This window comes from Bombina bombina, chromosome 2, assembly GCF_027579735.1.
Source record: "Bombina bombina isolate aBomBom1 chromosome 2, aBomBom1.pri, whole genome shotgun sequence".
Taxonomy (NCBI): domain Eukaryota; kingdom Metazoa; phylum Chordata; class Amphibia; order Anura; family Bombinatoridae; genus Bombina; species Bombina bombina.
In genome coordinates, this window is record NC_069500.1 from 936,212,923 (window position 1) to 936,236,318 (window position 23,396).

General features: G+C 42.1%; 1 protein-coding gene across 5 annotated transcripts in view; it reads left to right on the forward strand.

Annotated features, from left to right (window-relative positions):
* WDFY3 (WD repeat and FYVE domain containing 3) overlaps positions 1-23,396 on the forward strand; it is an 840,855-nt gene that overhangs the window by 732,611 nt on the left and 84,848 nt on the right. For all 5 annotated transcript variants that reach the window (XM_053703393.1, XM_053703396.1, XM_053703395.1 and 2 more), the window contains 2 exons: positions 4,775-4,923; positions 15,724-15,844. In XM_053703393.1, coding sequence (XP_053559368.1) covers positions 4,775-4,923; positions 15,724-15,844 — 270 coding nt within the window. The remainder of the gene's footprint in view (positions 1-4,774; positions 4,924-15,723; positions 15,845-23,396) is intronic.

Genomic DNA, 23,396 nt, shown 5'->3' on the forward strand with positions numbered 1-23,396 from the left:
AAAAAAGGAGCGTAGAGCATTTTTAACGCAGCTTCAACTCTCGATACCAGAGTTGCTTACGGACGCGGCCAGCCTCAAAAACGTGCTTGTGCACGATTCCCCCATAGGAAACAATGGGGCTGTTTGAGCTGAAAAAAAAACAAACACCTGCAAAAAAGCCGCGTTCAGCTCCTAATGCAGCCCCATTGTTTGCTATGCGGTAACCCTTCCTACGTCTGCACTTAACACTCTAACATGTACCCCGAGTCTAAACACCCCTAACCTTACACTTATTAACCCCTAATCTGCAGCCCCCGCTATCGCTGACCCCTGCATATTATTATTAACCCCTAATCTGCCGCTCCGTAAACCGCCGCTACTTACATTATCCCTATGTACCCCTAATCTGCTGCCCTAACATCGCCGACCCCTATATTATATTTATTAACCCCTAATCTGCCCCCCACAACGTCGACTCCACCTGCCTACACTTATTAACCCCTAATCTGCCGACCGGACCTGAGCGCTACTATAATAAAGTTATTAACCCCTAATCCGCCTCACTAAACCTATCATAAATAGTATTAACCCCTAATCTGCCCTCCCTAACATCGCCGACACCTAACTTCAATTATTAACCCCTAATCTGCCGACTGGAGCTCACCGCTATTCTAATAAATGTATTAACCCCTAAAGCTAAGTCTAACACTAACACCCCCCTAAGTTAAATATAATTTAAATCTAACGAAATTAATTAACTCTTATTAAATAAATTATTCCTATTTAAAGCTAAATACTTACCTGTAAAATAAATCCTAATATAGCTACAATATAAATTATAATTATATTATAGCTATTTTAGGATTAATATTTATTTTACAGGTAACTTTGTATTTATTTTAACCATGTACAATAGCTATTAAATAGTTAAGAACTATTTAATAGCTAAAATAGTTAAAATAATTACAAATTTACCTGTAAAAGAAATCCTAACCTAAGTTACAAATAAACCTAACACTAGACTATCAATAAATTAATTAAATAAACTACCTACAATTATCTACAATTAACCTAACACTACACTATCAATAAATTAATTAAATACAATTGCTACAAATAAATACAATTAAATAAACTAGCTAAAGTACAAAAAATAAAAAAGAACTAAGTTACAAAAAATAAAAAAATATTTACAAACATAAGAAAAATATTACAACAATTTTAAACTAATTACACCTACTCTAAGCCCCCTAATAAAATAACAAAGCCCCCCAAAATAAAAAAATGCCCTACCCTATTCTAAATTACTAAAGTTCAAAGCTCTTTTACCTTACCAGCCCTGAACAGGGCCCTTTGCGGGGCATGCCCCAAGAAATACAGCTCTTTTGCCTGTAAAAAAAAAAACATACAATACCCAAGCCCCCCAACATTACAACCCACCACCCACATACCCCTAATCTAACCCAAACCCCCCTTAAATAAACCTAACACTAAGCCCCTGAAGATCATCCTACCTTGTCTTCACCTCACCGGTATCACACCGATCCGTCCAGAAGAGCTCCTCCGATGTCCTGATCGGAACAGCCAATAGAATGTGAGCTCAATCTGATTGGCTGATCGGATCAGCCAATCGGATTGAACTTGATTCTGATTGGCTGATTCCATCAGCCAATCAGAATATTCCTACCTTAATTCCGATTGGCTGATAGAATTCTATCAGCCAATCGGAATTCGAGGGACGCCATCTTGGATGACGTCATTTAAAGGAACCGTCATTCGTCGTTCAGTCGTCGGCCAGGATGGATGTTCTGCGGTGGAGGTCTTCAGGATGCTGCCGCTTCGCTCCAGATGGATGCCGCTTGGATGAAGACTTCAATCGGATGGAAGACCTCTTCTGCCCCGCTTGGATGAAGACTTCAGCCGGATCATGGACCTCTTCAGCCCCCCGCTTGGGCTTGGATCAGGACATCGGAGGAGCTCTTCTGGACGGATCGGTGTGATACCCGGTGAGGTGAAGACAAGGTAGGATGATCTTCAGGGGCTTAGTGTTAGGTTTATTTAAGGGGGGTTTGGGTTAGATTAGGGGTATGTGGGTGGTGGGTTGTAATGTTGGGGGGCTTGGGTATTGTATGTTTTTTTTTTACAGGCAAAAGAGCTGTATTTCTTGGGGCATGCCCCGCAAAGGGCCCTGTTCAGGGCTGGTAAGGTAAAAGAGCTTTGAACTTTAGTAATTTAGAATAGGGTAGGGCATTTTTTTATTTTGGGGGGCTTTGTTATTTTATTAGGGGGCTTAGAGTTTTTTATTTTTTGTACTTTAGCTAGTTTATTTAATTGTATTTATTTGTAGCAATTGTATTTAATTAATTTATTGATAGTGTAGTGTTAGGTTAATTGTAGATAATTGTAGGTAGTTTATTTAATTAATTTATTGATAGTCTAGTGTTAGGTTTATTTGTAACTTAGGTTAGGATTTCTTTTACAGGTAAATTTGTAATTATTTTAACTATTTTAGATATTAAATAGTTCTTAACTATTTAATAGCTATTGTACATGGTTAAAATAAATACAAAGTTACCTGTAAAATAAATATTAATCCTAAAATAGCTATAATATAATTATAATTTATATTGTAGCTATATTAGGATTTATTTTACAGGTAAGTATTTAGCTTTAAATAGGAATAATTTATTTAATAAGAGTTAATTAATTTCGTTAGATTTAAATTATATTTAATTTAGGGGGGTGTTAGTATTAGGGTTAGACTTAGCTTTAGGGGTTAATCCATTTATTAGAATAGCGGCGAGATTCGGTCGGCAGATTAGGGGTTAATAATTGAAGTTAGGTGTTGGCGATGTTAGGGAGGGCAGATTAGGGGTTAATACTATTTATTATAGGGTTAGTGAGGCGGATTAGGGGTTAATAACTTTATTATAGTAGCGCTCAGGTCCGGTCGGCAGATTAGGGGTTAATAAGTGTAGGCAGGTGGAGGCGACGTTGTGGGGGGCAGGATAGGGGTTAATAAATATAATACAGGGGTCGGCGGTGTTAGGGGCAGCAGATTAGGGGTACATAAGTATAACGTAGGTGGCGGTCGGCAGATTAGGGGTTAAAAAAATTTTTTCGAGTGTCGGCGATGTGGGGGGACCTCGGTTTAGGGGTACATAGGTAGTTTATGGGTGTTAGTGTACTTTAGAGCACAGTAGTTAAGAGCTTTATAAACCGGCGTTAGCCCAGAAAGCTCTTAACTACTGACTTTTTTTCCTGCGGCTGGAGTTTTGTCGTTAGATGTCTAACGCTCACTTCAGAAACGACTCTAAATACCGGAGTTATAAAAATCCCATTGAAAAGATAGGATACGCAATTTACGTAAGGGGATCTGCGGTATGGAAAAGTTGCGGCTGGAAAGTGAGCGTTAGACCCTATTTTGAGTGACTCCAAATACCGGCGGTAGCCTAAAACCAGCGTTAGGAGCCTCTAACGCTGGTTTTCACGGCTACCGCCAAACTCCAAATCTAGGCCCTTGAGATTTGTATATGAAATGTTTAGTTTGGTATAATTAAATTAAATTCTAACTCTGAGATCTTGAAATGCACCTTGCTGACGTATCAAGGCTAACTCTGCAACATATCTGTGACTTTATAAGATAACTGCAAAACAATGCATTTTATACTATTTTTATGACAGTGCCTTGTTGTCTGTGGACTAAAGCCCAAATTGGCCCCTTCAAATAAAGCAAGTTGGGGTGGAGTTTTGCTCTTGAAAAATAGCTGTAAAAAGGATGTTAATTTGTTGTTTTTTTTAAAATAAGAATTGGCTGATTTTATAGTAATACAACAGAATAAATGCAGCCAGTTAGAGGTTAGTAAAGCTTTACTATTTATTTTAAAGAGGGTTAATTTCTTCCTTGTCCCTGTAATAACACACACTTAGGAATATGGTCTCATACCCTCTAATAATTTAAGCGATACAACCGCTATATTTATTATTTCTTTCACTCCCATATGAAGGAAAATTGTGACATGAACATTGTGACATGAACTAAGGCAAAATCTGGTGACATAAAGGGGCTAATTTGTTGAACATTTAAAGGGACAGTCTACACCAGAATTGTTATTGTTTAAAAAGATAGATAATCCCTTTTTTACCCATTCCCCAGTTTTGCATAACCAACACAGTTATATTTATATATTTTTTACCTCTGTGATTATCTTGTATCTAAGGCTCTGCAAACTGTCCCTTTTTTCAGTTCTTTTGACAGACTTGCAGTTTAGCCAATCAGTGATAGCTCCCAGGTAACTTCACGTGCATGAGCACAGTGTTATCTATATGAAATTCATGAACTAATACCCTCTAGTGGTGAAAAACCTGTTAAAATGCATTCTTAAGAGGCGGCCTTCAAGGTCTAAGAAATTAGCATATGAACCTTCTAGGTTAAGCTTTCAACTAAGAATACCAAGAGAACAAAGCAAAATTGGTGATAAAAGTAAATTGGAAAATTGTTAAAAATTACATGCCCTATCTGAATCATGGAAGTTTATTTTGGACTAGACTGTCCCTTTAAGATAAAATCATTTGACATTATGGAGAAAGTTTGCAATGCACCGAAGATAAAATTATTAGAGACTTTAATTGTTTTCATGTTTTTTTTTTCCTGTGGCAACTATGTTTATTGTGCACATTTTTTTCTATTGTAGCATTACTAGATGAGCAATATTTATTGTAAACCTGTATTCATAATGTAGGGTTCACGTATGTGATATCTGCATCTCTACAGTTTATTCTCCTTTATTTTCAGATTCAGCACATGTATCGCTGCGCTAGGGTGCAAGGATTGGACACCAGTGAAGGCCTGCTTCTCTTTGGCAAAGAACATTTTTATGTGGTTGATGGGTTTACATTGACTCTCACTAGGGAGATCCGGGATATTGAAACATTACCGGCAAAGTAAGACTTTTTTTTATAAGCTATGGAATATAATAAATTGCAGACAGTCATATATTAATCTGACAAGTCCATGGTTGTTTATAACCAGGGCTGGTAGTTTACACTAGTTTGGACTAGTAAGAAATTGCATATGTTAGTAGGGTTGCCACCTCAGCCATGTTTTCCTGAACATATGAGTTACACATGCTGCAGGGAGGAACATGTATTGTGTTTCTGGACAGCTCTATTCATATTCCTCCCTGCACACCCTGCAGCATGTGTAACTCATAAGTGTCCAGGAAAACATGGTTGAGATGGCAACCCTATATGTAAGTAATTAGGCTTTTTCCTATTTTAATATTAGATGAACTAGCACTTTTTCTCTTTAGATTTGTCCCTTTTTTCCCTGACTAGTAAGCTATAACGCTATTTTTCCAGCCCTGTCAGTGGCCATCTACTACATATTAATTAATACTCATTGGCTAAAGAACTTGAAAGTGATGCAGCATAGCTGTAAAAAGCTGACAAGAAAATATCACCTGAACATCTGTATGTAAAAAGGGAAGATATTTTACCTCAAAATTTCTTTAGCTCACCACAGTAATTTCTTTGTAAACAGTTATACTTCAGCTGCTGTCCAGATGGAAGTTGAAAACAAAAACAAAAAATAATAAAACAATAGCCAATCAGCATCAGCAGTGCTGATGTCATGCTTTGCCCTTGCTGTGATCTCATAAAATTTCACTGAAATCTTGTTAGATTTTATAATAAACTTCCTTAAACTGACTAGAAAACTAACATGACTGTGCCTGCACATGCCAGATGCACACTGCCTTACAAGTCCTGGGACCAGTATCCTGATTGGCTGCTTAGAGTCTTTTTACAGTGGGGTGTTAATACTTAGGAAAATTAAGGTAAAATATCTTCCTTTTTTATATAAAGATCTTCAGGTGATTTTTTTCTAGTCCGCTTTTTACAGCAATGCTGCATCACTTTAAAGTGCTTCAATATTTGGGTATAATGTCTCTTTAAGTATATTTGATAATCATCTCTAAACTTGAACTAAAGAGCAAAAGTTAATTCACAGATTTTAACAAAAGTATTACACCTCCCTGGTTACTGTCGTTTAATATGAACATATTCCAGAATTCTATGGGTTTCTCAGATATGAAAGTGGTACAATATGACAAATTGGTTGTATTATTAAGTTTTACTGTTATGACTTCTCTCATTGCAGTTATCATTTGAGTTTGTTTCATCTATCATTTCGAAAATACATAAATATGCAAAGCAGAACATATTCAATGCCGCTGCTATTACAGTGGCTAGTTTTCTGCGTATATCACATCTCTTTAGAACTCTATAGATTGAGTGACATTATTCAATAGAAAATAGAAGTATAAATTGTGATGGCAGATGAGAACTAGAAAGTCCATATCTACTTCTGAAGTGTAAGCTTCATAAGTTGTTAGACTAGCTTTATACAGATCTAAGGCATTCATTAATTCACATATAAGCCCCCAATTGACATTTGAACATGGTATGGATATTCAATGTTTAAAGCCAGGGAACCTACCTGTCAGTGCTTGGGGCTTGTGAGGCATGATCCACTGCCCGCATTTAACAGTGTACAAGCATATGCTTGTGCAGCCCTCTTCTGCTCTTGCACAACCAATCATGAGAGCAGAGCTTGTCTAATTATTATGGACTGATTTGTGATTTGTCCTGGATATTCCCCCGCCCCCCACACACACACACCTTAAAGGTGGCTGAGAGCTTATTAGGCAGCTACCCTAAAGGAAAGTCTAAATAAAACTTGTATGATTAGGCTACAGCATGTCATTTAAGACCTTTTTAAATTTACTACTATGATCAAATTTTACTTTGTTTTCTTAGTATCCTTTGTTGAAAATATGTACATATACTTAGCGGTAGCAATACACAACTTGGAGCTAGCTGGTGATTGGTGGCTATACACATTTGTCTCTTGTCATTGGCTCGCCAGATGTGTTAAGCTCTGGAGCTGACTTTAACGCCTGTAAAATTTCATCCTTTGGGGATAAAGATGTACTTTTGATAATAGTAAATTAAAAACCTTTTTTAATTGTAGTCGTAAAAGTTTAATTTCTTTCCTAAGATATGGTGAGTCCGCGGAATCATCAATAACTGGTGGGAATATCACTCCTGGCCAGCAGGAGGAGGCAAAGAGCACTACAGCAAAGCCGCTATATATGTCACTTCCCTTACCCATAATCCCCAGTCATTCTATTTGCCTGCAGTGCAAGGAGGAGGTGAAGTTTTTTGTTTTATTTTTTTAGGTCCTGGGGGCTCTTTTGGCAGTGATCCGGTCTCGGGGCATTGCAGTAGCGCCTTATCTGGACGACATTCTGGTTTAGGCGCCGTCTTTTCAACAAGCAAACTCTCATACGGAGATCTTGTTGTCTTTTCTCCAACATAGGTGTGTCCGGTCCACGGCGTCATCCTTACTTGTGGGATATTCTCTTCCCCAACAGGAAATGGCAAAGAGCCCAGCAAAGCTGGTCACATGATCCCTCCTAGGCTCCGCCTACCCCAGTCATTCTCTTTGCCGTTGTACAGGCAACATCTCCACGGAGATGGCTTAGAGTTTTTTAGTGTTTAACTGTAGTTTTTATTATTCAATCAAGAGTTTGTTATTTTAAAATAGTGCTGGTATGTACTATTTACTCTGAAACAGAAAAGAGATGAAGCTTTCTGTTTGTATGAGGAAAATGATTTTAGCAACCGTTACTAAAATCCATGGCTGTTCCACACAGGACTGTTGAGAGGAATTAACTTCAGTTGGGGGAACAGTGAGCAGTCTCTTGCTGCTTGAGGTATGACACATTCTAACAAGACGATGTAATGCTGGAAGCTGTCATTTTCCCTATGGGATCCGGTAAGCCATGTTTATTAAGATAGTAAATAAGGGCTTCACAAGGGCTTATTAAGACTGTAGACTTTTTCTGGGCTAAATCGATTCATATATAACACATATTTAGCCTTGAGGAATCATTTAAAGATTATATCGGCAGGCACTGTTTTAGACACCTTATTCTTTAGGGGCTTTCCCAAATCATAGGCAGAGCCTCATTTTCGCGCCGGTGTTGCGCACTTGTTTTTGAGAGGCATGACATGCAGTCGCATGTGTGAGGAGCTCTGATACATAGAAAAGACTTTCTGAAGGCGTCATTTGGTATCGTATTCCCCTTTGGGCTTGGTTGGGTCTCAGCAAAGCAGATACCAGGGACTGTAAAGGGGTTAAAGTTAAAAACGGCTCCGGTTCCGTTATTTTAAGGGTTAAAGCTTCCAAATTTGGTGTGCAATACTTTTAAGGCTTTAAGACACTGTGGTGAAATTTTGGTGAATTTTGAACAATTCCTTCATATTTTTTCGCAATTGCAGTAATAAAGTGTGTTCAGTTTAAAATTTAAAGTGACAGTAACGGTTTTATTTTAAAACGTTTTTTGTACTTTGTTATCAAGTTTATGCCTGTTTAACATGTCTGAACTACCAGATAGACTGTGTTCTGAATGTGGGGAAGCCAGAGTTCCTTCTCATTTAAATAAATGTGATTTATGTGACAATGACAATGATGCCCAAGATGATTCCTCAAGTGAGGGGAGTAAGCATGGTACTGCATCATTCCCTCCTTCGTCTACACAAGTCTTGCCCACTCAGGAGGCCCCTAGTACATCTAGCGCGCCAATACTCCTTACTATGCAACAATTAACGGCTGTAATGGATAATTCTATCAAAAACATTTTAGCCAAAATGCCCACTTATCAGCGTAAGCGCGACTGCTCTGTTTTAGATACTGAAGAGCATGACGACGCTGATGATAATGGTTCTGAAAGGCCCCTACACCAGTCTGATGGGGCCAGGGAGGTTTTGTCTGAGGGAGAAATTTCAGATTCAGGGAAAATTTCTCAACACGCTGAACCTGATGTGATTACATTTAAATTTAAGTTGGAACATCTCCGCGCTCTGCTTAAGGAGGTATTATCCACTCTGGATGATTGTGACAATTTGGTCATCCCAGAGAAACTATGTAAAATGGACAAGTTCCTAGAGGTCCCGGGGCTCCCAGAAGCTTTTCCTATACCCAAGCGGGTGGCGGACATTGTAAATAAAGAATGGGAAAGGCCCGGTATACCTTTCGTCCCTCCCCCCATATTTAAAAAATTGTTTCCTATGGTCGACCCCAGAAAGGACTTATGGCAGACAGTCCCCAAGGTCGAGGGAGCGGTTTCCACTTTAAACAAACGCACCACTATACCCATAGAAGATAGTTGTGCTTTCAAAGATCCTATGGATAAAAAATTAGAAGGTTTACTTAAAAAGATGTTTGTTCAGCAGGGTTACCTTCTACAACCAATTTCATGCATTGTCCCTGTCGCTACAGCCGTGTGTTTCTGGTTCGATGAGCTGGTAAAGGCGGTCGATAGTGATTCTCCTCCTTATGAGGAGATTATGGACAGAATCAATGCTCTCAAATTGGCTAATTCTTTCACCCTAGACGCCACTTTGCAATTGGCTAGGTTAGCGGCTAAGAATTCTGGGTTTGCTATTGTGGCGCGCAGAGCGCTTTGGTTGAAATCTTGGTCAGCTGATGCGTCTTCCAAGAACAAACTACTTAACATTCCTTTCAAGGGGAAAACGCTGTTTGGCCCTGACTTGAAAGAGATTATCTCTGATATCACTGGGGGTAAGGGCCACGCCCTTCCTCAGGATCGGCCTTTCAAGGCCAAAAATAAACCTAATTTTCGTCCCTTTCGTAGAAACGGACCAGCCCAAAGTGCTACGTCCTCTAAGCAAGAGGGTAATACTTCTCAAGCCAAGCAAGCTTGGAGACCAATGCAAGGCTGGAACAAGGGAAAGCAGGCCAAGAAACCTGCCACTGCTACCAAGACAGCATGAAATGTTGGCCCCCGATCCGGGACCGGATCTGGTGGGGGGCAGACTCTCTCTCTTCGCTCAGGCTTGGGCAAGAGATGTTCTGGATCCTTGGGCACTAGAAATAGTCTCCCAAGGTTATCTTCTGGAATTCAAGGGGCTTCCCCCAAGGGGGAGGTTTCACAGGTCTCAGTTGTCTTCAGACCACATAAAAAGACAGGCATTCTTACATTGTGTAGAAGACCTGTTAAAAATGGGAGTGACTCATCCTGTTCCATCAGGAGAACAAGGGATGGGGTTCTACTCCAATCTGTTCATAGTTCCCAAAAAAGAGGGAACGTTCAGACCAATCTTAGATCTCAAGATCTTAAACAAGTTTCTCAAGGTTCCATCGTTCAAAATGGAAACCATTCGAACAATTCTTCCTTCCATCCAGGAAGGTCAATTCATGACCACGGTGGACTTAAAGGATGCGTATCTACATATTCCTATCCACAAGGAACATCATCGGTTCCTAAGGTTCGCATTCCTGGACAAGCATTACCAGTTCGTGGCGCTTCCTTTCGGATTAGCCACTGCTCCAAGGATTTTCACAAAGGTACTAGGGTCCCTTCTAGCGGTGCTAAGACCAAGGGGCATTGCTGTAGTACCTTACTTGGACGACATTCTGATTCAAGCGTCGTCCCTTCCTCAAGCAAAGGCTCACACGGACATCGTCCTGGCCTTTCTCAGATCTCACGGATGGAAAGTGAACGTGGAAAAGAGTTCTCTATCTCCGTCAACAAGGGTTCCCTTCTTGGGAACAATAATAGACTCCTTAGAAATGAGGATTTTTCTGACAGAGGCCAGAAAAACAAAACTTCTAGACTCTTGTCGGATACTTCATTCCGTTCCTCTTCCTTCCATAGCGCAGTGCATGGAAGTGATAGGTTTGATGGTAGCGGCAATGGACATAGTTCCTTTTGCGCGCATTCATCTAAGACCATTACAACTGTGCATGCTCAGTCAGTGGAATGGGGACTATACAGACTTGTCTCCGAGGATACAAGTAAATCAGAGGACCAGAGACTCACTCCGTTGGTGGCTGTCCCTGGACAACCTGTCACAAGGGATGACCTTCCGCAGACCAGAGTGGGTCATTGTCACGACCGACGCCAGTCTGATGGGCTGGGGCGCGGTCTGGGGATCCCTGAAAGCTCAGGGTCTTTGGTCTCGGGAAGAATCTCTTCTACCGATAAATATTCTGGAACTGAGAGCGATATTCAATGCTCTCAAGGCTTGGCCTCAGCTAGCGAGGGCCAAGTTCATACGGTTCCAATCAGACAACATGACGACTGTTGCGTACATCAACCATCAGGGGGGAACAAGGAGTTCCCTGGCGATGGAAGAAGTGACCAAAATCATTCAATGGGCGGAGACTCACTCCTGCCACCTGTCTGCAATCCACATCCCAGGAGTGGAAAATTGGGAAGCGGATTTTCTGAGTCGTCAGACATTGCATCCGGGGGAGTGGGAACTCCATCCGGAAATCTTTGCCCAAATCACTCAACTGTGGGGCATTCCAGACATGGATCTGATGGCCTCTCGTCAGAACTTCAAGGTTCCTTGCTACGGGTCCAGATCCAGGGATCCCAAGGCGACTCTAGTAGATGCACTAGTAGCACCTTGGACCTTCAAACTAGCTTATGTATTCCCGCCGTTTCCTCTCATCCCCAGGCTGGTAGCCAGGATCAATCAGGAGAGGGCGTCGGTGATCTTGATAGCTCCTGCGTGGCCATGCAGGACTTGGTATGCAGATCTGGTGAATATGTCATCGGCTCCACCATGGAAGCTACCTTTGAGACGAGACCTTCTTGTTCAAGGTCCGTTCGAACATCCGAATCTGGTCTCACTCCAGCTGACTGCTTGGAGATTGAACGCTTGATCTTATCGAAGCGAGGGTTCTCAGATTCTGTTATTGATACTCTTGTTCAGGCCAGAAAGCCTGTAACTAGAAAAATTTACCACAAAATTTGGAAAAAATATATCTGTTGGTGTGAATCTAAAGGATTCCCTTGGGACAAGGTTAAGATTCCTAAGATTCTATCCTTCCTTCAAGAAGGATTGGAAAAAGGATTATCTGCAAGTTCCTTGAAGGGACAGATTTCTGCCTTGTCTGTGTTACTTCACAAAAAGCTGGCAGCTGTGCCAGATGTTCAAGCCTTTGTTCAGGCTCTGGTTAGAATCAAGCCTGTTTACAAACCTTTGACTCCTCCTTGGAGTCTCAACTTAGTTCTTTCAGTTCTTCAGGGGGTTCCGTTTGAACCCTTACATTCCGTTGATATTAAGTTATTATCTTGGAAAGTTTTGTTTTTGGTTGCAATTTCTTCTGCTAGAAGAGTTTCAGAATTATCTGCTCTGCAGTGTTCTCCTCCTTATCTGGTGTTCCTTGCAGATAAGGTGGTTTTACGTACTAAACCTGGTTTTCTTCCAAAAGTTGTTTCTAACAAAAACATTAACCAGGAGATTATCGTACCTTCTCTGTGTCCGAAACCAGTTTCAAAGAAGGAACGTTTGTTGCACAATTTGGATGTTGTTCGCGCTCTAAAATTCTATTTAGACGCTACAAAGGATTTTAGACAAACATCTTCCTTGTTTGTTGTTTATTCCGGTAAAAGGAGAGGTCAAAAAGCAACTTCTACCTCTCTCTCTTTTTGGATTAAAAGCATCATCAGATTGGCTTACGAGACTGCCGGACGGCAGCCTCCCGAAAGAATCACAGCTCATTCCACTAGGGCTGTGGCTTCCACATGGGCCTTCAAGAACGAGGCTTCTGTTGATCAGATATGTAGGGCAGCGACTTGGTCTTCACTGCACACTTTTACCAAATTTTACAAGTTTGATACTTTTGCTTCTTCTGAGGCTATTTTTGGGAGAAAGGTTTTGCAAGCCGTGGTGCCTTCCATCTAGGTGACCTGATTTGCTCCCTCCCATCATCCGTGTCCTAAAGCTTTGGTATTGGTTCCCACAAGTAAGGATGACGCCGTGGACCGGACACACCTATGTTGGAGAAAACAGAATTTATGTTTACCTGATAAATTACTTTCTCCAACGGTGTGTCCGGTCCACGGTCCGCCCTGGTTTTTTAATCAGGTCTGATAATTTATTTTCTTTAACTACAGTCACCACGGTATCATATGGTTTCTCCTATGCAAATATTCCTCCTTAACGTCGGTCGAATGACTGGGGTAGGCGGAGCCTAGGAGGGATCATGTGACCAGCTTTGCTGGGCTCTTTGCCATTTCCTGTTGGGGAAGAGAATATCCCACAAGTAAGGATGACGCCGTGGACCGGACACACCGTTGGAGAAAGTAATTTATCAGGTAAACATAAATTCTGTTTTCTTCGCTCCCACGGTTGGAAGGTGAATCTGGGAAAGAGTTCTCTGATTCCAGCACACAAGAGTAGTGTTTTTAGGGACCATAATAAACTCCCTACTAATGAAGATATTTCTGACAGGGGTAAAAAAACAAAGATCTTCAGCTCTTGTCTTGTCCTTCAGTCCTCTCTTCGGCCATCAGTGGCTTTATGTATGGAGGTAATTGGTCTGATGGTAGCTTCCATGGGCATCATTCCGTTTGCTCGGTTCCATCTCAGACCTCTGCAGTTATGAATGTTAAGACAATGGAACGGGGACTATGCGGATCTGTCTCCGCAAACAGTTCTGGATCAGGCAACAAGGGACCCTCTTCTGTAGTGTTTGTCTCAGGAACACCTCTCCCAGGGAACTTGCTTTCACAGACCTTCCTGGGTGATCATGACCACGGATGCCAGTCTGTTAGGTTGGGTAGCAATTTGGGGGTCATTGAAGACTCAGGGTCTTTGGACTCGGGAGGAGTCAGTTTTCCCTATAAACATTCTAGAACTGAGAGCGATTTTCACTGCTCTACTGGCCTGGCCTTAGCCCGATTTATCAGGTTCCAGTCGGACAACATAACATCGGTAGCGTAAATCAGTCACCAGGGGGAACTCGGAGTTCCTTGGCCATGATAGAGGTGGCCTGCATAATCCAGTGGGCGGAGTCTCACAACTGTTGTCTTTTCTGGACAATTGGGAGGCGTATTTTCTGAGCCAACAGACCTTTCATCCAGGGGAGTGGGAACTCCATTTGGAAGTATTTTCCAGTTTAATCCTCAATTTGGGACAGCCAGAACTGGATCTCATGGCTTCTCGACAGAATGCCAAGCTTCTGAGGTACGGCTCGAGGTCAAGGGATCTACAGGCTTTCTTGATAGATGCTCTGGCAGTCCCTTGGTATTTCAGTTTAGCATACATAGGGCGTCGGTGATTCTCATAGCGCCGGCGTGGCCTCGCAGGATCTGGTATGCAGATCTAGTGGAAATGTCGTCTCTAACTCCGTGGAGACTCCCTATAAGGAAGGACCTTCTACTTCAGGGTCCTTTTCTTCATCAAAATCTTGTTTCTCTGAAGCTAACTGCTTGGAGATTAAACACTTGATAATATCTAAGCGTGGGTTTTCAGAGTCGATCATTGAGACCATGATTCAGGCTCGTAAGCCTGCGACAAGAAAGATTTACTATAAGATATGGCGTAAATATCTATATTGGTGTGAATTAAGAATATTAATCAGGAGATCGTGGTTCCTTCTTTGTGTCCTAATCCTTCTTCTCCTAAGGAGCATTTGTGGCACAACCTACATGTTGTGCGTGCATTGAAGTTTTATCTTCAGGCGACTAAGGACTTTCGTCAGTCTTCTGCTTTGTTTTTTTGTTTTTCTGGGAAGCGCAAGGGTCAGAAAGCTACGGCTATCTCTCTTTCTCTTTGGCTAAGGAGTATTATTCGTTTGGCCTATGAAACTGCTGGACAGCAACCTCCTGAGAGAATAACTGCTCATTCCACGAGGGCTGTTTCTTCTTCCTGGGCATTTAAAAATGACGCTTCTGTGGAACAGATTTGCAAGGCTGCCACTTGGTCCTCTTTGCATACTTTTTCAAAGTTTTATAAATTTGATACTTTTGCCTCAGCTGAGGCTTCTTTTGGGAGAAGGGTTCTTCAAGCCGTGGTGCCTTCTGTTTAGGTCTACCTGTCTGTCCCTCCCTTATAATCTGTGTCCTCTAGCTTGGGTATTGATTCCCACTAGTAATTGATTATTCCGTGGACTCACCATATCTTAGGAAAGAAATCATAATTTATGCTTACCTGATAAATGTATTTTTTTCCGGATATGGTGAGTCCACGGCCCACCCTTTATTTTTCGACAGTTATTTTTTCTAAAACCTCAGGCACCTCTACACTTTTGTGTTATCTTCTTTTTCCATTTTTCCTTCGGCCGAATGACAGGGAATTATGGGTAAGGGAAGTGACATATATAGCAGCTTTGCTGTAGTGCTCTTTGCCTCCTCCTGCTGACCAGAAGTGATATTCCCACTAGTAATTGATGATTCCATGGACTCACCATATCCGGAAAGAAAGAAATTTATCAGGTAAGCATAAATTATGTTTTATGTGCCAGCAATAGCAGCCTATTTTAAAATTGAACTGACTATTATTTAGCCAGTGGGGACAGCACACAGTGTTATACAAATGCAGCAACCGTTGTGGAATTGTGAGAAGACTGACTTGTGAGTGACAGATTTCCCCCCCCCCCCCCCCCCCCGATTTTGTTATAGAAAGAAATTGTATCAATTCACCTGTTCTCTTAATTTCTGTATAAAAAAAGGCTAGTACATACTTGGTTCAATTCTGTTAATAGTAAATTGTACATTTATCTGTAACATATAATGAAAGAAAGAGCCCAGTTTCTTGTAATCATTATTTATTTTAGCTGTAAAGTTGTGATGGATGACTGTTGCGTAATTTAGATGTATTGAATATGTAATAACAGGACCTTTTTGTTCTCGCATCCAGCATGCATGAGCCAATCATACCTCGTGGTGCAAGACAGGGCCCCAGTCAACTGAAAAGAACGTGCAGCATATTTGCCTATGAAGATATAAAAGAAGTGCATAAAAGAAGATATTTGTTACAGGTGAATTTTACTCTATAAATGTTCTTGGCATGCAGATAGTATTACTGGCAATTTGATTTTGAACATGGTGGTAATGCACATACTGCAATGAAAATTGGATACGGATTTCATTATGAGATAAATATTCCATACATAATCATTAAACAGCTGCTTGTAGTTAGTAATCATGCCTGTACCGTTAGCTTATTTCATTTGGAATACCCTTTGAAATAGCCTTAGGTTTTTTTTACTCTGTTAAAATGTTGAATGCACCACAGTTTTGTGCAATGAAACTCCACTATCTTAGACTAAAATAAAAAGCAATCAAGTAAAAGTTGTTTTTTAGCAAGAGGAAAAAGTATTTTGTTTAGCTGTTGCATCTAAAATAGAGTATTTTAAAATGGATTAAAACAAAAAAATACTTATGCTTGTGGCACACTCCGCATGTCAGTGTAACCCAATAGAGCACTGATGCTAGCAGTAATATTAAAGCTTTTTCACCCATTTCTTGTACTTGGGGTCTTTATAAATGTACTCTTGGATTTTAAATATATATATATTTCCTCTTAAGGACATAAGTCCACGGATCATCTTCATTACTTATGGGATATTCTCCTCCTGCCTGCAAAGAACACCTACAGCAAAGCTGTTAAATAGTCCCTCCCTTCCCCTCCAACCCAGTCATTCTCTTTGCCTGCGTTAGTAATAGGAGATGGCAAAGTGAGGTGTTAGAAAAAGATTCTTCAATCAAGAGTTTGTTGTTTTTAAGTAGTGCCAGAATGTACTACTTTGCTCTGGGGTGTAGCCTAGACCTAATCAGTCTCTACAGTAGGGCTTTTTGGTGGCTTTAAAGCATTAGGAACTGGTGGGACATAATTCTCACTGCGCCTCCTAAGATGTTACTGCCCCATTATAGATAGCCTAAGCGCATGGTAACTCAGGCTGATCTGCTTCCACAGGGCTATGAGAGGGAGAAATAGGATCCTCTTACACCTGATGGACGACCCTGCTATCAGGCAGCATGGAGGTAAGTGCTATTTGTTTTTCATTCTGGAACCACAGACACTTATGATAAGCTGCTTGTGCAGCTCCGGGACAAGACTCCTTTTAATAAGATATAGGGGTTGTCTTTTGGCAAAATCAGTATGTACAGGCACTGGGGAGACTGCTTTTATTATTTTTTACTACATTTTATGTATTTCAGTATGGATACCGGTCTAGATAGAGTTTTTGATGTACGCCCTTGATGGGCGGGGCCTATTTTCGCACGCTTCCTCATTCTGGTTGCTATCAGGGCTGAGAAGTCGCATGGAGTTTCTACTGCCGCATGGCTACTGTTTATAAAATATTTGGTCAGGTGGTAGTAGTACTCCCGGCAAGCGGTGTTTTCTGTTTTTCCTCCGGTCCTCTGATATCAGCATCCGGTTGGTCCTGGGAGGTCGATCGCTTGTTTGGTGGCAGGTAGGCACCTCAGCAGGCTTCTGAGGTGTAGATGTGTCTGGATCAGCATTAATTTAGTGTTTTTTGCTATATTATAAAAACGGCAGTAAAAAAATTTGGGGTTTAAAATTTAAAGGCACAGGCTGATTAATTTCTTAACGGTCTAAGTTAATTTTTTCAATCTCAAATTTACTTGTTGGGGATTTACCTTTGCTGGCTATCCCTTGGTTCTGTCTTAAAGTCACAGTTGCATATATTTTTAAAAAAAGAAAAAAAGAGTTTTATTTTATGTGAGAGATGGATACTGAAGCTGATCAATCTGCTCTTTGCTCTATGTGTTTGAATGCTCAGGTTGAACCACCTATTTATTTTTGTCCCTCATGTGTTGAGAGGGCCTTGAGTTACAAAGAAAGGATTTTTCATGAGCAAGTCTCTTCTAAGGCGGATGCTTCTCAGGGGTCTCAAGATGAGATTCAAAGTATTTCGCAGCGGTCTCCCCAAATGTCCCAAGAGATTTCGCCCGCTCAAGCAGTGCCCTGTACTAATACTTTAGCGTCAAATATTTCTTTAATGGATATAGCTAAGGTAGTGTCTTCTTCTATTTCTGATACATTATCTGCCTTTCCCATGTTTCAAGACAGACGTAAGAGAAGGAGTGACCATGGAGTCAGTAATCATACTGATTCTCTGGTGTCATTTTAAAATTTACCCCCTCAAGAACATGAGTTGGAGGGTTCGGAGTCTTTATCTGAAGGTGAACTTTCTGATTCTGGAAGTTCTGCAACTTTTTCAGATTCGGAGGTAGTTTCTTTTAGGTTTAAGTTAGAACACCTCCACCTGTTACTCAGGGAGGTATTAACAAATTTAGATGATTGTGACTCTACAGTAGTAGTGGCTCCTGAAAGGTTGTGTAAAATGGATAAATATTTTGAAACTCCCTCATATTCAGATGTTTTTCCAATACCTATGAAGACTGGAGATTATTTCTAAGGAATGGGACAGACCAGATATTCCTTTCTCCAACATAGGTGTGTCCGGTCCACGGCGTCATCCTTACTTGTGGGATATTCTCTTCCCCAACAGGAAATGGCAAAGAGCCCAGCAAAGCTGGTCACATGATCCCTCCTAGGCTCCGCCTACCCCAGTCATTCTCTTTGCCGTTGTACAGGCAACATCTCCACGGAGATGGCTTAGAGTTTTTTAGTGTTTAACTGTAGTTTTTATTATTCAATTCCTTTTGCGCGCATTCATCTAAGACCATTACAACTGTGCATGCTCAGTCAGTGGAATGGGGACTATACAGACTTGTCTCCGAAGATACAAGTAAATCAGAGGACCAGAGACTCACTCCGTTGGTGGCTGTCCCTGGACAACCTGTCACAAGGGATGACATTCCGCAGACCGGAGTGGGTCATCGTCACGACCGACGCCAGTCTGATGGGCTGGGGCGCGGTCTGGGGATCCCTGAAAGCTCAGGGTCTTTGGTCTCGGGAAGAATCTCTTCTACCGATAAATATTCTGGAACTGAGAGCGATATTCAATGCTCTCAAGGCTTGGCCTCAGCTAGCGAGGGCCAAGTTCATACGGTTTCAATCAGACAACATGACAACTGTTGCGTACATCAACCATCAGGGGGGAACAAGGAGTTCCCTAGCGATGGAAGAAGTGACCAAAATCATTCTATGGGCGGAGTCTCACTCCTGCCACCTGTCTGCTATCCACATCCCAGGAGTGGAAAATTGGGAAGCGGATTTTCTGAGTCGTCAGACATTGCATCCGGGGGAGTGGGAACTCCATCCGGAAATCTTTGCCCAAGTCACTCAGCTGTGGGGCATTCCAGACATGGATCTGATGGCCTCTCGTCAGAACTTCAAAGTTCCTTGCTACGGGTCCAGATCCAGGGATCCCAAGGCGGCTCTAGTGGATGCACTAGTAGCACCTTGGACCTTCAAACTAGCTTATGTGTTCCCGCCGTTTCCTCTCATCCCCAGGCTGGTAGCCAGGATCAATCAGGAGAGGGCGTCGGTGATCTTGATAGCTCCTGCGTGGCCACGCAGGACTTGGTATGCAGATCTGGTGAATATGTCATCGGCTCCACCTTGGAAGCTACCTTTGAGACGAGACCTTCTTGTTCAGGGTCCGTTCGAACATCCGAATCTGGTTTCACTCCAGCTGACTGCTTGGAGGTTGAACGCTTGATCTTATCGAAGCGAGGGTTCTCAGATTCTGTTATCGATACTCTTGTTCAGGCCAGAAAGCCTGTAACTAGAAAGATTTACCACAAAATTTGGAAAAAATATATCTGTTGGTGTGAATCTAAAGGATTCCCTTGGGACAAGGTTAAGATTCCTAAGATTCTATCCTTCCTTCAAGAAGGATTGGAAAAAGGATTATCTGCTAGTTCCCTGAAGGGACAGATTTCTGCCTTGTCTGTGTTACTTCACAAAAAGCTGGCAGCTGTGCCAGATGTTCAAGCCTTTGTTCAGGCTCTGGTTAGAATTAAGCCTGTTTACAAACCTTTGACTCCTCCTTGGAGTCTCAACTTAGTTCTTTCAGTTCTTCAGGGGGTTCCGTTTGAACCCTTACATTCCGTTGATATTAAGTTATTATCTTGGAAAGTTTTGTTTTTAGTTGCAATTTCTTCTGCTAGAAGAGTTTCAGAATTATCTGCTCTGCAGTGTTCTCCTCCTTATCTGGTGTTCCATGCAGATAAGGTGGTTTTACGTACTAAACCTGGTTTTCTTCCAAAAGTTGTTTCTAACAAAAACATTAACCAGGAGATTATCGTACCTTCTCTGTGTCCGAAACCAGTTTCAAAGAAGGAACGTTTGTTGCACAATTTGGATGTTGTTCGCGCTCTAAAATTCTATTTAGATGCTACAAAGGATCTTAGACAAACATCTTCCTTGTTTGTTGTTTATTCCGGTAAAAGGAGAGGTCAAAAAGCAACTTCTACCTCTCTCTCTTTTTGGATTAAAAGCATCATCAGATTGGCTTACGAGACTGCCGGACGGCAGCCTCCCGAAAGAATCACGGCTCATTCCACTAGGGCTGTGGCTTCCACATGGGCCTTCAAGAACGAGGCTTCTGTTGATCAGATATGTAGGGCAGCGACTTGGTCTTCACTGCACACTTTTACCAAATTTTACAAGTTTGATACTTTTGCTTCTTCTGAGGCTATTTTTGGGAGAAAGGTTTTGCAAGCCGTGGTGCCTTCCATTTAGGTGACCTGATTTGCTCCCTCCCTTCATCCGTGTCCTAAAGCTTTGGTATTGGTTCCCACAAGTAAGGATGACGCCGTGGACCGGACACACCTATGTTGGAGAAAACAGAATTTATGTTTACCTGATAAATTACTTTCTCCAACGGTGTGTCCGGTCCACGGCCCGCCCTGGTTTTTTTAATCAGGTCTGATAATTTATTTTCTTTAACTACAGTCACCACGGTACCATATGGTTTCTCCTATGCAAATATTCCTCCTTAACGTCGGTCGAATGACTGGGGTAGGCGGAGCCTAGGAGGGATCATGTGACCAGCTTTGCTGGGCTCTTTGCCATTTCCTGTTGGGGAAGAGAATATCCCACAAGTAAGGATGACGCCGTGGACCGGACACACCGTTGGAGAAAGTAATTTATCAGGTAAACATAAATTCTGTTTTTTCTCCAACCCCGGTCTTTAAGAAAATGTTTCCTGTAGCGGACGCTATAAAGTTAAATTGGCAGACAGTCCCTAAAGTGGATGAAGCTGTCTCCACCCTGGCTAAACGTACGACTATTCCTATTGAGGATAGCTGTGCCTTTAAGAATCCTATGGACAAGAAGTTGGAAGGATTACTTAAGAGGATTTATACTCATCAGGGGTTACTGTTGCAGCCTACTGCATGCATTGCCACGGTTACTAGTGCAGCAGCTTATTGGTTTGACGCTCTGTCTGAGTCTCTGACATGAGACCCCTTTGGAGGAAATCCAGGATAGGATTAAGGCACTGAAATTAGCTAATGCCTTTATTACTGATGCTTCGTTGCGAATTACTAAATTAGCTGCACAGACTTTGGGGTTTTCTATCTTGGCCCGCAGAGCCTTGTGGTTAAAACCCTGGGCTGCGGATGGGTCTTCCAAGTCTAAGCTTCTGACAATTCCATACAAGGGAAAGACCTTGTTTGGACCTGGCCTAAAGGAAATTATTTCCGATATCTTCAGAGGTAAGGGTCATCTACTTCCTCAGGATAAGAGAAACAAGCAAAAGGGATGTCAAAGTAATTTTCGTTCCTTTCGAAATTTCAAGAGTAAATCCTTCATTTCCTCTGCCAGACAGGACGGAAACTTTACCAGCCTAAACCTACTTGGAGACCCAACCAGTCATGGAACAAGGGGAAACAATCCAAGAAGCCTGCTGCTGAATCAAAGACAGCATGAAGGGCTTGCCCCCGATCGAGGGCCGGATCTGGTCGGGGGCAGACTATCTTTTTTCGTTCAGGCATGGCTAAGAGATGTTCAGGACCCCTGGACTATAGAGATTGTGTCCAGGGGATACAGACTGAAGTTCAAAGCCTTTCCTCATCGGGGAAGGTTTCTCCTTTCAAGGTTATCTGCAAACCAGATACAAAGAGAGGCGTTATTATGTTGTGTAAGAGACCTCTCCTCCATGGGAGTAATTGCTCTAGTTCCTACTCAGGAACAAGGAGAAGGTTTTTATTCCAATCTGTTCGTAGTTCCTAAAAGAGAGGGAACTTTCAGGCCAATCTTAGACCTCAAGAGACTAAACAATTTTCTCAGAATCCCATCATTCAAGATGGAGACTATTCGCACTATTCTACCCTTGATCCAGGAGGGTCAATTCATGACGACGGTGGACTTAAAGGATGCATATCTTCATGTTCCTATCCACAAGGAACATCACAAGTTCCTAAGATTAGCATTTCTGCACAAACATTTCCAGTTTGTGGCTCTTCCATTTGGGTTGACCACAGCACCCAGAATTTTCACAAAGGTTTTGGGATCTCTTTTGGCGGTCCTAAGACCATGGGGCATTGCAGTAGCGCCTTACCTGGACGATATTCTAATCCAGGCGCCATCAAGCAAAGTCTCATACCGACATTGTCATAGCCTTCCTGAGATCTCACGGGTGGAAGGTGAATTTAGAAAAGAGTTCTCTAGTCCCAAAGACAAGGGTTACCTTTTTGGGGACTTTAATAGATTCTGTTCAAATGAGGATTTTTCTGACAGAAGTCAGGAAATCAAAGATTATAGATACCTGTCGAGTACTCCAATCCACTCCGAATCCATCTGTGGCCCAGTGTATGGAGGGAATCGGATTGATGGTAGCAGCGATGGACATCGTCCCATTTGCTCAGTTCCATCTCAGACCTCTACAGCTGAGCATGCTCAGACAGTGGAATGGAGATTATGCAGACTTGTCTCCTCAGATAATACTGGAGAAGGAGACAAGAGACTCTCTTCAATGGTGGTTGTCTCTGGATCATCTTTCTCAGGGAACCTGCTTTTGCAGACCTTCCTGGGTGACTGTGACAGCAGACGCCAGTCTTTTAGGATGGGGAGCCGTCTGGGGTTCTCTGAAGACTCAGGGAGTGTGGACCCGGGCGGAGTCTCTTCCTATCAACATTCTGGAACTGAGAGCAATTTTCAATGCGCTTCTGGCCTGGCCTCAGTTGGCCTCGGACCGGTTCATCAGATTTCAGTCGGACAACATAATGACTGTAGCCTAGATCAGTCAACAGGGAGGAACGAGGAGTTTATTGGCGATGTTAGAAGTATCCAAGATCATTCAGTGGGCGGAGAACCGCTCTTGTCATCTGTCAGTGATCCACATCCCAGGGGTGGACAGCTGGGAGGCGGATTTCCTAAGCAGACAGACTTTCCATCCGGGCGAGTGGGAACTTCATCCGGAAGTGTTCTCAAGTCTGATCCTCAAATGGGGTCAACCGGAGTTGGATCTCATGGCATCTCGACAGAATGCCAAGCTTCCAAGGTAAAGGTCGAGGTCCAGGGATCCACAGGCGGAACTGATAGATGCTCTGGCAGTTCCTTGGTCCTTCAAGCTAGCATACCTGTTTCCCCCGTTTGCTCTTCTTCCTCGGGTCATTGCTCGAATCAAACAGGAGAGAGCTCTGGTG